At 44.0% G+C, this 16835-nt stretch overlaps 1 protein-coding gene across 1 annotated transcript in view; it reads right to left on the minus strand.

Moving 5' to 3' along the window:
* The window catches only part of GARNL3 (GTPase activating Rap/RanGAP domain like 3), a 236191-nt gene that overhangs the window by 24555 nt on the left and 194801 nt on the right, over nucleotides 1-16835 (minus strand). The window contains 6 exon segments of the mRNA XM_072131865.1: nucleotides 2806-2924; nucleotides 3002-3109; nucleotides 3189-3255; nucleotides 3339-3497; nucleotides 15383-15534; nucleotides 15623-15739. Coding sequence (XP_071987966.1) covers nucleotides 2806-2924; nucleotides 3002-3109; nucleotides 3189-3255; nucleotides 3339-3497; nucleotides 15383-15534; nucleotides 15623-15739 — 722 coding nt within the window.

Raw genomic sequence — 16835 nt, forward strand, 5'->3', positions numbered from 1 at the left:
TCTTGTGTCACCCCCTCATCCTCATATACTGTAAGCTCTTGTGTCCTCCCTCATCCTCATAGACTGTAAGCTCTTGTGTCCTCCCCTCATCCTCATAGACTGTAAGCTCTTGTGTCCTCCCCTCATCCTCATAGACTGTAAGCTCTTGTGTCACCCCCTCATCCTCATAGACTGTAAGCTCTTGTGTCACCCCCTCATCCTCATAGACTGTAAGCTCTTGTGTCCCCCCTCATCCTCATAGACTGTAAGCTATTGTGTCCCCCCTCATCCTCATAGACTGTAAGCTCTTGTGTCCTCCCCTCATCCTCATAGACTGTAAGCTCTTGTGTCCTCCCCTCATCCTCATAGACTGTAAGCTCTTGTGTCATTCCCTCATCCTCATAGACTGTAAGCTCTTGTGTCACCCCCTCATCCTCATAGACTGTAAGCTCTTGTGTCACCTCCTCATCCTCATAGACTGTAAGCTCTTGTGTCACCCCCTCATCCTCATAGACTGTAAGCTCTTGTGTCCCCCTCATCCTCATAGACTGTAAGCTCTTGTGTCACCCCCTCATCCTCATAGACTGTAAGCTCTTGTGTCCTCCCCCTCATCCTCATAGACTGTAAGCTCTTGTGTCACCCCTCATCCTCATAGACTGTAAGCTCTTGTGTCACCCCCTCATCCTCATAGACTGTAAGCTCTTGTGTCCCCCTCATCCTTATAGACTGTAAGCTCTTGTGTCCTCCCCTCATCCTCATAGACTGTAAGCTCTTGTGACCAGGGCCCTCCCTCCTGTATGTATAATATTAGATGTGTGCGGGGGCTTGGGGATATAATATTCCGGCCGTGTCCTGGGGAGCAGGAAAAAAAATCCGAATGCAGTGAAATTGGTGAAAAAATGCATTTGTGGCGTTTTCTTGTGGTCTTGGATTTTTGGCGCCCAATGGCGTGTACTTTATTCTGTGCGATCAGAGATGCAACATTCGTAGGTTTTATAAAGTTTTCATACATTTACAAAATTTAAAAGCTTCAAAAAATTGTATTTCCGACTTTGGGGGCGACTTTCTTTTATAGGGTTAAATGGCGGGAATAAGCGTTCTTATATTTTGATTGATGGGATTCTGACTTGTTTAGGGTTGTAACGGTTTATTTGGGGTGATTTGAATTCTGTTTTTATTTTTTACCAATTTTCGGACCCCTGTGGTACTTTAACCCTTGGTTGTCTGATACTGCCGTACTACACGCTATGTGCAGTATATGGGGATTCTCCTCATCAGTCATTACAATGTGCGAATTGCATACTGTAATGAATGGGTTAAAAAGGGTCACGTCGCCCTCCTGCTCATCCACGCTCTTCACGCCGCCCTCCTGCTCATCCACGCACTTCACGTCGCCCTCCTGCTCATCCACGCACTTCACGTCGCCCTCCTGCTCATCCGCGCACTTCACGTCGCCCTCCTGCTCATCCGCGCACTTCACGTCGCCCTCCTGCTCATCCACGCTCTTCACGCCGCCCTCCTGCTCATCCACGCACTTCACGTCGCCCTCCTGCTCATCCACGCACTTCACGTCGCCCTCCTGCTCATCCGCGCACTTCACGTCGCCCTCCTGCTCATCCGCGCACTTCATGCCGCCCTCCTGCTCATCCGCGCACTTCACGTCGCCCTCCTGCTCATCCACGCACTTCACGCCGCCCTCCTGCTCATCCGCGCACTTCACGTCGCCCTCCTGCTCAGCCGCGCACTTCACGTCACCCTCCTGCTCATCCGCGCACTTCACGCCGCCCTCCTGCTCATCCGCGCACTTCACGCCGCCCTCCTGCTCATCTGCGCTCTTCACGTCGCCCTCCTGCTCAGCCGCGCACTTCACGTCGCCCTCCTGCTCATCCGCGCACTTCACGCCGCCCTCCAGCTCAGCCGCGCACTTCACGCCGCCCTCCTGCTCATCCGCGCACTTCACGTCGCCCTCCTGCTCAGCCGCGCACTTCACGTCGCCCTCCCGCTCAGCCGCGCACTTCACGCCGCCCTCCCGCTCAGCCGCGCACTTCACATCGCCCTCCTGCTCATCCACGCACTTCACGCCGCCCTCCTGCTCAGCCGCGCTCTTCACGCCGCCCTCCTGCTCATCTGCGCTCTTCACGTCGCCCTCCTGCTCAGCCGCGCACTTCACGCCGCCCTCCTGCTCATCCGCGCACTTCACGTCGCCCTCCAGCTCAGCCGCGCACTTCACGTCGCCCTCCAGCTCAGCCGCGCACTTCACGTCGCCCTCCAGCTCAGCCGCGCACTTCACGTCGCCCTCCAGCTCAGCCGCGCACTTCACGTCGCCCTCCTGCTCAGCCGCGCACTTCACGTCGCCCTCCTGCTCAGCCGCGCACTTCACGTCGCCCTCCTGCTCATCCGCGCTCTTCACGTCGCCCTCCTGCTCATCCGCGCACATCACGCCGCCCTCCTGCTCATCCGCGCACATCACGCCGCCCTCCTGCTCAGCCGCGCACTTCACGCCGCCCTCCTGCTCAGCCGCGCTCTTCACGCCGCCCTCCTGCTCAGCCGCGCACTTCACGTCGCCCTAGCGGAATATTAGTGGATATACACGATGGGATGTGGATTCAGTGTCTGCACATATATTTTTGGATTTCTTTGTTCGGCCCAGCGATGTTCTAGCTTTTGATTATTTGGTGCACAGTGACCTCTATAAAGGCCGAATCATCAGATGTAACAACTCGGAGTATTTATAAAAAGTCATAAACAGCAAATCAAGAAAAACCTAAAACAGAGACGTCCAATTCCAGTTTTCAGAATCCATGAACCGGCACCCCCATCACTTACCCGTGATGCCACCAGCTGCAGCTCCGGTACCACTGCCGTATGCACCAAGTTGCCATTGACAACGAGCCGGATTTCTATGGAGTCGGTGGTGAATGCCAGGATGTAGGGGAACGCGCAGACTGCGGCACAGAAGGAGAAAGTTACAGAAAGTTTCTTGCCCGAGTCCACAGCCGACCCGGTGCTCACAGTCTCTTACCTACAGAATTAGGAACCTGGTTCCAGCTGAAATGGAAGTCTGAGGCCGACGGCTGGATGTGGGGGGAGCCGCCATTGAATGGACTTACCTTCTTGTAGTAACAGGTATCTAAAAATGGAAATGAATGGGTCACATGACAATCTGTACATTGCCGCACTTCAAGGAGAGTTCGGACCCCCTTCCTTACAGTTATGGCACAGCAGGAGTCCGGCTTCCCCATCTTCATACACATCAATTGCTGTAACAAAATGAACCTGAAATGACAATATGGAGGCTGTGGGTGGCGAGTGGCGTCACTCACACTCCTCTGTCCCCTGGCAATGCGGCTGCAACTTACCCGAGTGGCATCTACATGATGCAGGCGGCACGACTCCCCGGTGCTCTCATTCACCAGATCATACTGGTGTCGGTACGCCACGCAGATCATGTTATCGTTCTCCCCGGTCGGTCCATCCACAAGGGTCATCAGCACTGCAGGGTCAGACAGACAAATCTCCTGGAGACAGAGGTCGCAGGGGTCATGGTGGGGGAAGAATTATTTACAAAATCATGTACATGGCTCATCTGCAATGTGTAGAAAATTACATAAGGTAGAAGGAAGTATTACCGGGTGTCAGGGCCGGCACCAGCACTGGGCATACCTGGGTCATGGCTAGGGCCCAGAGCTGCTGGGGGGGCCCACACAAGGCTGTACGTAAGGAATACATGGGGATGAGAGGAACTGTATCTAATGAATCTATAGGGAGTGAAGGGGACTTTATATAAAATAACCATGAGGGGGTTGTTTGGGATGATAAACTAGGAATAATTTAGAGGACAGATGACTGATTACGTTTCTGAATTTGTAATGCCGCCATGAGAGTTCACTGCTAAGGGGCTTACTGAGACCTGGAGCCGACCCCGGGTGTAGGTTACAGTATTATATAAGGTAGTATTACCGGGTGTAGTTAGGGTGTGATATAGTGCAGTGTGTAGGTTACAGTATTATATAAAGTAGTATTACCGGGTGTAGTTAGGGTGTGATATAATGCAGTGTGTGTAGGATTACAGTATTATATAAGGTAGTATTACCGGGTGTAGTTAGGGTGTGATATAGTGCAGTGTGTAGGGTTACAGTATTATATAAGGTAGTATTACCGGGTGTAGTTAGGGTGTGATATAGTGCAGTGTGTATAGATTACAGTATTATATAAGGTAGTATTACCGGGTGTAGTTAGGGTGTGATATAGTGCAGTGTGTAGGTTACAGTATTATATAAGGTAGTATTACCGGGTGTAGTTAGGGTGTGATATAGTGCAGTGTGTAGGATTACAGTATTATATAAGGTAGTATTACCGGGTGTAGTTAGGGTGTGATATAGTGCAGTGTGTGTAGGTTACAGTATTATATAAGGTAGTATTACCGGGTGTAGTTAGGGTGTGATATAGTGCAGTGTGTAGGGTTACAGTATTATATAAGGTAGTATTACGGGGTGTAGTTAGGGTGTGATATAGTGCAGTGTGTATAGGTTACAGTATTATATAAGGTAGTATTACCGGGTGTACTTAGGGTGTGATATAGTGCAGTGTGTGTAGGTTACAGTATTATATAAGGTAGTATTACCGGGTGTAGTTAGGGTGTGATATAGTGCAGTGTGTGTAGGATTACAGTATTATATAAGGTAGTATTACCGGGTGTAGTTAGGGTGTGATATAGTGCAGTGTGTAGGGTTACAGTATTATATAAGGTAGTATTACCGGGTGTAGTTGGGGTGTGATATAGTGCAGTGTGCGTAGGGTTAGAGTATTATATAAGGTAGTATTACCGGTTGTAGTTAGGGTGTGATATAGTGCAGTGTGTAGGGTTACCGTATTATATAAGGTAGTATTACCGGGTGTAGTTAGGGTGTCATATAGTGCAGTGTGTAGGTTACAGTATTATATAAGGTAGTATTACCGGGTGTAGTTAGGGTGTCATATAGTGCAGTGTGTAGGTTACAGTATTATATAAGGTAGTATTACCGGGTGTAGTTAGGGTGTGATATAGTGTAGTGTGTGGGGTTACAGTATTATATAAGGTAGCATTAACGGGTGTAGTGAGGGTGTGATATAGTGCAGTGTGTGTAGGATTACAGTATTATAAAAGGTAGTATTACCGGGTGTAGTTAGGGTGTGATATAGTGCAGTGTGTAGGTTACAGTATTATATAAGGTAGTATTACCGTGTGTAGTGAGGGTGTGATAAAGTGCAGTGTGTAGGGTTACCGTATTATATAAGGTAGTATTACCGGGTGTAGTTAGGGTGTGATATAGTGTAGTGTGTAGGGTTACAGTATTATAAAAGGAAGTATTACCGGGTGTAGTTGGGGTGTGATATAGTGCAGTGTGTAGGGTTACAGTATTATATAAGGTAGTATTACCGGGTGTAGTTAGGGTGTGATATAGTGCAGTGTGTGTAGGGTTACAGTATTATATAAGGTAGTATTACCGGGTGTAGTTAGGGTGTGATATAGTGCAGTGTGTGTAGGATTACCGTATTATATAAGGTAGTATTACCGAGTGTAGTTAGGGTGTGATACAGTGCAGTGTGTAGGGTTACCGTATTATATAAGGTAGTATTACCGGGTGTAGTTAGGGTGTGATATAGTGTAGTGTGTAGGGTTACAGTATTATGTAAGGTAGCATTACCGTGTGTAGTGAGGGTGTGATATAGTGCAGTGTGTAGGGTTACAGTATTATATAAGGTAGTATTACCGGGTGTAGTTAGGGTGTGATATAGTGCAGTGTGTGTAGGATTACAGTATTATAAAAGGTAGTATTACCGGGTGTAGTTAGGGTGTGATATAGTGCAGTGTGTAGGTTACAGTATTATATAAGGTAGCATTACCGGGTGTAGTGAGGGTGTGATATAGTGCAGTGTGTAGGGTTACAGTATTATATAAGGTAGTATTACCGGGTGTAGTTAGGGTGTGATATAGTGCAGTGTGTGTAGGGTTACAGTATTATATAAGGTAGTATTACCGGGTGTAGTTAGGGTGTGATATAGTGCAGTGTGTGTAGGATTACAGTATTATATAAGGTAGTATTACCAGGTGTAGTTAGGGTGTGATATAGTGCAGTGTGTGTAGGATTACAGTATTATATAAGGTAGTATTACCGGGTGGAGTTAGGGTGTGATATAGTGCAATGTGTAGGTTACAGTATTATATAAGGTAGCATTACCGGGTGTAGTTAGGGTGTGATATAGTGCAGTGTGTGTAGGTTACAGTATTATATAAAGTAGTATTACCGGGTGTAGTTAGGGTGTGATATAGTGCAGTGTGTGTAGGATTACAGTATTATTTAAGGTAGTATTACCGGGTGTAGTTAGGGTGTGATATAGTGCAGTGTGTGTAGGGTTACAGTATTATATAAGGTAGTATTACCGGGTGTAGTTAGGGTGTGATATAGTGCAGTGTGTAGGTTACAGTATTATAAAAGGAAGTATTACCGGGTGTAGTTAGGGTGTGATATAGTGCAGTGTGTATGGTTACAGTATTATATAAGGTAGTATTACCGGGTGTAGTTAGGGTGTGGTATAGTGCAGTGTGTAGGTTACAGTATTATATAAGGTAGCATTACCGGGTGTAGTGAGGGTGTGATATAGTGCAGTGTGTAGGGTTACAGTATTATATAAGGTAGTATTACCGGGTGTAGTTATGGTGTGATATAGTGCAGTGTGTGTAGGTTACATTATTATATAAGGTAGTATTATCGGGTGTAGTTAGGGTGTGATATAGTGCAGTGTGTAGGTTACAGTATTATATAAGGTAGTATTACCAGGTGTAGTTAGGGTGTGATATAGTGCAGTGTGTAGGTTACAGTATTATATAAGGTAGTATTATCGGGTGTAGTTAGGGTGTGATATAGTGCAGTGTGTGTAGGGGTACAGTATAATATAAGGTAGTATTACCGGGTGTAGTTAGGGTGTGATATAGTGCAGTGTGTAGGTTACAGTATTATATAAGGTAGTATTACCGGGTGTAGTTAGGGTGTGATATAGTGCAGTGTGTAGGTTACAGTATTATATAAGGTAGTATTAAAAGGTGTAGTTAGGGTGTGATATAGTGTAGTGTGTAGGGTTACAGTATTATATAAGGTAGTATTACCGGGTGTAGTTAGGGTGTGATATAGTGCAGTGTGTAGGGTTACCGTATTATATAAGGTAGTATAACCAGGTGTAGTTAGGGTGTGATATAGTGTAGTGTGTAGGGTTACAGTATTATAAAAGGAAATATTACCGGGTGTAGTTAGGGTGTGATATAGTGCAGTGTGTAGGTTACATTATTATATAAGGTAGTATTACCGTGTGTAGTGAGGGTGTGATAAAGTGCAGTGTGTAGGGTTACTGTATTATATAAGGTAGTATTACCGGGTGTAGTTAGGGTGTGATATAGTGTAGTGTGTAGGGTTACAGTATTATAAAAGGAAGTATTACCGGGTGTAGTTAGGGTGTGATATAGTGCAGTGTGTAGGGTTACAGTATTATATAAGGTAGTATTACCGGGTGTAGTTAGGGTGTGATATAGTGCAGTGTGTGTAGGTTACAGTATTATATAAGGTAGTATTACGGGGTGTAGTTAGGGTGTGATGTAGTGCAGTGTGTGTAGGATTACAGTATTATATAAGATAGTATTACGGGGTGTAGTTAGGGTGTGATATAGTGCAGTGTGTATAGGTTACAGTATTATATAAGGTAGTATTACCGGGTGTAGTTAGGGTGTGATATAGTGCAGTGTGTGTAGGATTACAGTATTATATAAGGTATTATTACCGGGTGTAGTTAGGGTGTGATATAGTGTAGTGTGTAGGATTACAGTATTATATAAGGTATCATTACCGGGTGTAGTTAGGGTGTGATACAATGCAGTGTGTGTAGGTTACAGTATTATATAAGGTAGTATTAACGGGTGTAGTTAGGGTGTGATATAGTGCAGTGTGTAGGGTTACCGTATTATATAAGGTAGTATTAACAGGTGTAGTTAGGGTGTGATATAGTGCAGTGTGTAGGGTTACCGTATTATATAAGGTAGTATTACCGGGTGTAGTTAGGGTGTGATATAGTGTAGTGTGTAGGGTTACAGTATTATAAAAGGTAGTATTACCGGGTGTAGTTAGGGTGTGATATAGTGCAGTGTGTAGGGTTACCGTATTATATAAGGTAGTATTACCGGGTGTAGTTAGGAATGTGATATAGTGCAGTGTGTAGGTTACAGTATTATATAAGGTAGTATTACCGGGTGTAGTTAGGGATGTGATATAGTGCAGTGTGTAGGGTTACCGTATTATATAAGGTAGTATTACCGGGTGTAGTTAGGGATGTGATATAGTGCAGTGTGTATAGGTTACAGTATTATATAAGGTAGTATTACCGGGTGTAGTTAGGGTGTGATATAGTGCAGTGTGTGTAGGATTACAGTATTATATAAGGTAGTATTACGGGGTGTAGTTAGGGTGTGATATAGTGCAGTGTGTATAGGTTACAGTATTATATAAGGTAGTATTACCGGGTGTAGTAAGGGTGTGATATAGTGCAGTGTGTGTAGGGTTACAGTATTATATAAGGTAGTATTACCGGGTGTAGTTAGGGTGTGATATAGTGCAGTGTGTGTAGGTTACAGTATTATATAGGGTAGTATTACCGGGTGTAGTTAGGGTGTGATATAGTGCAGTGTGTAGCATTACAGTATTATATAAGGTAGTATTACGGGGTGTAGTTAGGGTGTGATATAGTGCAGTGTGTGTAGGATTACAGTATTATATAAGGTAGTATTACGGGATGTAGTTAGGGTGTGATATAGTGAAGTGTGTATAGGTTACAATATTATATAAGGTAGTATTACGGGTGTAGTGAGGGTGTGATATAGTGCAGTGTGTAGGTTACAGTATTATATAAGGTAGTATTACCGGGTGTAGTTAGGGTGTGATATAGTGCAGTGTGTAGGGTTACAGTATTATATAAGGTAGTATTACCGGGTGTAGTTAGGGTGTGATATAGTGCAGTGTGCGTAGGGTTAGAGTATTATATAAGGTAGTATTACCGGTTGTAGTTAGGGTGTGATATAGTGCAGTGTGTAGGGTTACCGTATTATATAAGGTAGTATTACCGGGTGTAGTTAGGGTGTCATATAGTGCAGTGTGTAGGTTACAGTATTATATAAGGTAGCATTACCGGGTGTAGTGAGGGTGTGATATAGTGCAGTGTGTAGGTTACAGTATTATATAAGGTAGCATTACCAGGTGTAGTTAGGGTGTGATATAGTGCAGTGTGTAGGTTACAGTATTATATAAGGTAGTATTACCGTGTGTAGTGAGGGTGTGATATAGTGCAGTGTGTAGGGTTACCATATTATATAAGGTAGTGTTACCGGGTGTAGTTAGGGTGTGATATAGTGCAGTGTGTAGGGTTACAGTATTATATAAGGTAGTATTACCGGGTGTAGTTAGGGTGTGATATAGTGCAGTGTGTGTAGGGTTACAGTATTATATAAGGTAGTATTACCGGGTGTAGTTAGGGTGTGATATAGTGCAGTGTGTGTAGGATTACAGTATTATATAAGGTAGTATTACCAGGTGTAGTTAGGGTGTGATATAGTGCAGTGTGTGTAGGATTACAGTATTATATAAGGTAGTATTACCGGGTGGAGTTAGGGTGTGATATAGTGCAATGTGTAGTTTACAGTATTATATAAGGTAGCATTACCGGGTGTAGTGAGGGTGTGATATAGTGCAGTGTGTAGGGTTACAGTATTATATAAGGTAGTATTACCGGGTGTAGTTAGGGTGTGATATAGTGCAGTGTGTGTAGGATTACAGTATTATATAAGGTAGTATTACTGGGTGTAGTTAGGGTGTGATATAGTGCAGTGTGTGTAGGTTACAGTATTATATAAGGTAGTATTACCGGGTGTAGTTAGGGTGTGATATAGTGCAGTGTGTAGAGTTACAGTATTATATAAGGTAGTATTACGGGGTGTAGTTAGGGTGTGATATAGTGCAGTGTGTGTAGGATTACAGTATTATATAAGGTAGTATTACGGGATGTAGTTAGGGTGTGATATAGTGAAGTGTGTATAGGTTACAATACTATATAAGGTAGTATTACAGGGTGTAGTGAGGGTGTGATATAGTGCAGTGTGTAGGTTACAGTATTATATAAGGTAGTATTACCGGGTGTAGTTAGGGTGTGATATAATGCAGTCTGTGTAGGATTACAGTATTATATAAGGTAGTATTACCGGGTGTAGTTAGGGTGTGATATAGTGCAGTGTGTAGGGTTACAGTATTATATAAGGTAGTATTACCGGGTGTAGTTAGGGTGTGATATAGTGCAGTGTGCGTAGGGTTAGAGTATTATATAAGGTAGTATTACCGGTTGTAGTTAGGGTGTGATATAGTGCAGTGTGTAGGGTTACCGTATTATATAAGGTAGTATTACCGGGTGTAGTTAGGGTGTCATATAGTGCAGTGTGTAGGTTACAGTATTATATAAGGTAGCATTACCGGGTGTAGTGAGGGTGTGATATAGTGCAGTGTGTAGGTTACAGTATTATATAAGGTAGCATTACCGGGTGTAGTTAGGGTGTGATATAGTGCAGTGTGTAGGTTACAGTATTATATAAGGTAGTATTACCGGGTGTAGTTAGGGTGTGATATAGTGCAGTGTGTGTAGGATTACAGTATTATATAAGGTAGTATTACCGGGTGTAGTTAGGGTGTGATATAGTGCAGTGTGTGTAGGATTACAGTATTATATAAGGTAGTATTACCGGGTGTAGTTAGGGTGTGATATAGTGCAGTGTGCGTAGGGTTAGAGTATTATATAAGGTAGTATTACCGTGTGTAGTGAGGGTGTGATATAGTGCAGTGTGTAGGGTTACCATATTATATAAGGTAGTGTTACCGGGTGTAGTTAGGGTGTGATATAGTGCAGTGTGTAGGGTTACAGTATTATATAAGGTAGTATTACTGGGTGTAGTTAGGGTGTGATATAGTGCAGTGTGTGTAGGGTTACAGTATTATATAAGGTAGTATTACCGGGTGTAGTTAGGGTGTGATATAGTGCAGTGTGTGTAGGATTACAGTATTATATAAGGTAGTATTACCAGGTGTAGTTAGGGTGTGATATAGTGCAGTGTGTGTAGGATTACAGTATTATATAAGGTAGTATTACCGGGTGGAGTTAGGGTGTGATATAGTGCAATGTGTAGGTTACAGTATTATATAAGGTAGCATTACCGGGTGTAGTGAGGGTGTGATATAGTGCAGTGTGTAGGGTTACAGTATTATATAAGGTAGTATTACCGGGTGTAGTTAGGGTGTGATATAGTGCAGTGTGTATAGGTTACAGTATTATATAAGGTAGTATTACTGGGTGTAGTTAGGGTGTGATATAGTGCAGTGTGTGTAGGTTACAGTATTATATAAGGTAGTATTACCGGGTGTAGTTAGGGTGTGATATAGTGCAGTGTGTAGGGTTACAGTATTATATAAGGTAGTATTACGGGGTGTAGTTAGGGTGTGATATAGTGCAGTGTGTGTAGGATTACAGTATTATATAAGGTAGTATTACGGGATGTAGTTAGGGTGTGATATAGTGAAGTGTGTATAGGTTACAATATTATATAAGGTAGTATTACGGGGTGTAGTGAGGGTGTGATATAGTGCAGTGTGTAGGTTACAGTATTATATAAGGTAGTATTACCGGGTGTAGTTAGGGTGTGATATAATGCAGTGTGTGTAGGATTACAGTATTATATAAGGTAGTATTACCGGGTGTAGTTAGGGTGTGATATAGTGCAGTGTGTAGGGTTACAGTATTATATAAGGTAGTATTACCGGGTGTAGTTAGGGTGTGATATAGTGCAGTGTGCGTAGGGTTAGAGTATTATATAAGGTAGTATTACCGGTTGTAGTTAGGGTGTGATACAGTGCAGTGTGTAGGTTACAGTATTATATAAGGTAGCATTACCGGGTGTAGTTAGGGTGTGATATAGTGCAGTGTGTAGGTTACAGTATTATATAAGGTAGCATTACCGGGTGTAGTTAGGGTGTGATATAGTGCAGTGTGTAGGGTTACCGTATTATATAAGGTAGTATTACCGGGTGTAGTTAGGGTGTCATATAGTGCAGTGTGTAGGTTACAGTATTATATAAGGTAGCATTACCGGGTGTAGTGAGGGTGTGATATAGTGCAGTGTGTAGGTTACAGTATTATATAAGGTAGCATTACCAGGTGTAGTTAGGGTGTGATATAGTGCAGTGTGTAGGTTACAGTATTATATAAGGTAGTATTACCGTGTGTAGTGAGGGTGTGATATAGTGCAGTGTGTAGGGTTACCATATTATATAAGGTAGTGTTACCGGGTGTAGTTAGGGTGTGATATAGTGCAGTGTGTAGGTTACAGTATTATATAAGGTAGTATTACCGGGTGTAGTTAGGGTGTGATTTAGTGCAGTGTGTAGGGTTACCGTATTATATAAGGTAGTATTACCGGGTGTAGTTAGGGTGTGATATAGTGCAGTGTGTATAGGTTACAGTATTATTTAAGGTAGTATTACCGGGTGTAGTTAGGGTGTGATATAGTGCAGTGTGTGTAGGGTTACAGTATTATATAAGGTAGTATTACCGGGTGTAGTTGGGGTGTGATATAGTGCAGTGTGTGTAGGATTACAGTATTATATAAGGTAGTATTACGGGGTGTAGTTAGGGTGTGATATAGTGCAGTGTGTATAGGTTACAGTATTATATAAGGTAGTATTACTGGGTGTAGTTAGGGTGTGATATAGTGCAGTGTGTGTAGGTTACAGTATTATATAAGGTAGTATTACCGGGTGTAGTTAGGGTGTGATATAGTGCAGTGTGTAGGGTTACAGTATTATATAAGGTAGTATTACCGGGTGTAGTTAGGGATGTGATATAGTGCAGTGTGTAGGGTTACAGTATTATATAAGGTAGTATTACGGGGTGTAGTTAGGGTGTGATATAGTGCAGTGTGTATAGGTTACAGTATTATATAAGGTAGTATTACCGGGTGTAGTTAGGGTGTGATATAGTGCAGTGTGTGTGGAGGTTACAGTATTATATAAGATAGTATTACCGGGTGTAGTTGGGGTGTGATATAGTGTAGTGTGTAGGGTTACAGTATTATATAAGGTAGTATTACCGGGTGTAGTTAGGGTGTGATATAGTGCAGTGTGTGTAGGATTACAGTATTATATAAGGTAGTATTACGGGGTGTAGTTAGGGTGTGATATAGTGCAGTGTGTATAGGTTACAGTATTATATAAGGTAGTATTACTGGGTGTAGTTAGGGTGTGATATAGTGCAGTGTGTGTAGGTTACAGTATTATATAAGGTAGTATTACCGGGTGTAGTTAGGGTGTGATATAGTGCAGTGTGTAGGGTTACAGTATTATATAAGGTAGTATTACCGGGTGTAGTTAGGGATGTGATATAGTGCAGTGTGTAGGGTTACAGTATTATATAAGGTAGTATTACGGGGTGTAGTTAGGGTGTGATATAGTGCAGTGTGTATAGGTTACAGTATTATATAAGGTAGTATTACTGGGTGTAGTTAGGGTGTGATATAGTGCAGTGTGTGTAGGTTACAGTATTATATAAGGTAGTATTACCAGGTGTAGTTAGGGTGTGATATAGTGCAGTGTGTATAGGTTACAGTATTATATAAGGTAGTATTACCGGGTGTAGTTAGGGTGTGATATAGTGCAGTGTGTGTAGGGTTACAGTATTATATAAGGTAGCATTACCGGGTGTAGTTAGGGTGTGATCTAGTGCAGTGTGTAGGTTACAGTATTATATAAGGTAGTATTACCGGATGTAGTTAGGGTGTGATATAGTGCAGTGTGTGTAGGTTACAGTATTATATAAGGTAGTATTACCGGGTGTAGTTAGGGTGTGATATAGTGCAGTGTGTAGGTTACAGTATTATTTAAGGTAGTATTACCGGATGTAGTTATGTAGTTAGGGTGTGATATAGTGCAGTGTGTGTAGGTTACAGTATTATATAAGGTAGTATTACCGAGTGTAGTTAGGGTGTGATATAGTGCAGTGTGTAGGTTACAGTATTATATAAGGTAGTATTACCGGGTGTAGTTAGGGTGTGATATAGTGCAGTGTGTAGGTTACAGTATTATATAAGGTAGTATTACCAGGTGTAGTTAGGGTGTGATATAGTGCAGTGTGTAGGTTACAGTATTATATAAGGTAGTATTACCGGGTGTAGTTAGGGTGTGATATAGTGCAGTGTGTGTAGGGTTACAGTATTATATAAGGTAGGTGTAGTTAGGGTGTGATATAGTCGCACCCGCTCCTCCCCCTGGCTCCTCCTCCCCCTCGCTCCCCCTCCCCCTGGCTCCTCCAGGCTTCCTCTGCACTAGTGACACAGGAAGCGCTAGTAAGCGCTTCCTCTATCACAGCAGCGCCGCACAGGACGTCCTCCGCAGTGCTGTCAGCAATGGTACTTGCATCTGAATGATGCAATTACTATTGTAAGTAGTAGCGGAGCAGCCTGGTAGCCTTCACAATGCCGCCCCTTCCACCAGCAGGAGGCGTGCCGCCCTGAGGCGAAAGTCTCAACTCGTCTCATGGCAGGTGCGCCCCTGGATATAGTGCAGTGTGTATGGTTACAGTATTATATAAGGTAGTATTACCGGATGTAGTTAGGGTGTGATATAGTGCAGTGTGTGTAGGTTACAGTATTATATAAGGTAGTATTACCGGGTGTAGTTAGGGTGTGATATAGTGCAGTGTGTAGGTTACAGTATTATATAAGGTAGTATTACCGGATGTAGTTATGTAGTTAGGGTGTGATATAGTGCAGTGTGTGTAGGTTACAGTATTATATAAGGTAGTATTACCGGGTGTAGTTAGGGTGTGATATAGTGCAGTGTGTAGGTTACAGTATTATATAAGGTAGTATTACCGGGTGTAGTTAGGGTGTGATATAGTGCAGTGTGTGGGGTTGCAGTATTATATAAGGTAGTATTACCAGGTGTAGTTAGGGTGTGATATAGTGCAGTGTGTAGGTTACAGTATTATATAAGGTAGTATTACCAGGTGTGGTTAGGGTGTGATATAGTGCAGTGTGTAGGTTACAGTATTCTATAAGGTAGTATTACCGGGTGTAGTTAGGGTGTGGTATAGTGCAGTGTGTGTAGGATTACAGTATTATATAAGGTAGTATTATTGGGTGTAGTTAGGTTGTGATATAGTGCAGTGTGTAGGGTTACAGTATTATATAAGGTAGCATTACCGGGTGTAGTTAGGGTGTGATATAGTGCAGTGTGTGTAGGTTACAGTATTACCTTAAGGCTGTTTAACACTGATATTACAGGTTCCTCACCCTGATGTACTGAAAGGCTTCTACTGGACAGGACCCAGCCGCCATGTTCGCAGCGCTGTGTTTCCGTGTGATGAGCAGCAGTTTGTTCCTGATGGCCACCACCACCCGCAGCTCATGGTTGTGATGAGTGTTGATGGCGTACAAGTGGCATCCTGAATGGAGAACAATCATTTAGAGAAGGGTCTAGAGCCATGGAGTGGCGCCCTTACAAGGTCATGGAGCCCTCACAAGGTCTCGCACCTTTTGTCTTCTCTAGTTTATTTTCCCGGCATTCATATTTGTGCCTTGGAGCCTGGTTGTCTTCCAGATCCTTCCTTATGGCGCTCAACCGGAAGACATAGAGACGGGCATCCTTACCTTAAGACAAGAACACACATTGCAGCACCTGGGTGAGGATAGCTTAAAGGGGTCCTCTCCTCGGTGGAAGTCCCATGTATTGTAATCCATCTCCCATATACAGACATTACTTCCATTGGATGTTATTTAAAAAATGTCCCAATTGGAACAAAATTTCCCTTAAATGTCTCCATGTAGTCCCCTGTAAACAAAGGTTGTTGTTGGATACGACCACCACTGCTGGAGGTTTTGCGCAAAGAAACAAGTTTGTACATATGAAATATCTGGCAGATACTGAAGGCCTCACATCCGCCCTGTGATGTAAGCGATGAGTCCTGGTGGTCAGGCGGCTCATTAGCGCATGTGTGATCACTGCTGCTGTCAGGGTCCGTGAGGTTGTGGATCCTCTGAACCACTGCGGACGATGGCACAAGCCACTACCTGGGACCGCAGTCTAAGTGGTACCCGGTTTTCACCAGAGCCCGGTGAGCTGCGGCGTGGTACCACCAGGTCGTTCCACAGGCGTGACTTGTCCGCAATGGCAGCCAAAGTCGAGGTACAGAAACGGCAGGCAATCTCGTAGTCGGGGACAGGCAGGAGGTCAGGCAGGCAGCACAGGATCGGAGTAAGAGACGTAGCAACAGGTCAGGGCAGGCGGCAAAGGAGCGAAGTCAGAAACTGAACCGGGGTCACAATGGGAATTCACAAGAAGAGCACAAAGCATCAGGAAAGCTTTCTCTAGGGCGCTAGGCAAGAAGATCCGGCAGGGGCTTGCAGGAAGAGGCAGGCTTAAATAGATTCTGCAAAATGGCCAGCGCCAATTAATGGCGCACTGGCCCTTTAAATTTTGAGAAGTGACCGCGCGCGCCCTATCATTCGGGGCCGCACGCGCACGGCGGAAGGGAGCAAGCCGGGAGCGGGGGAAGGTAAGCAGCGCTGGCGGCGCGCTGGCGAGGGCAGAGAAGCACGGGTGAGCCCGCGACCCGCGATATGGGTCGCGGGACCACCCGTGACAGTACCCCCCCCCTTCGGCCTCCCCCTCCTCCTGGGCTGGAGAAATCCTTGCAGGAGGTCACGGTCCAATATATTGTCCTCTGGCTCCCAAGATCTCTCCTCT

The sequence above is a fragment of the Engystomops pustulosus genome, unplaced genomic scaffold, assembly GCF_040894005.1.
Source record: "Engystomops pustulosus unplaced genomic scaffold, aEngPut4.maternal MAT_SCAFFOLD_158, whole genome shotgun sequence".
In the NCBI taxonomy this organism is placed as follows: Eukaryota; Metazoa; Chordata; class Amphibia; order Anura; family Leptodactylidae; genus Engystomops; species Engystomops pustulosus.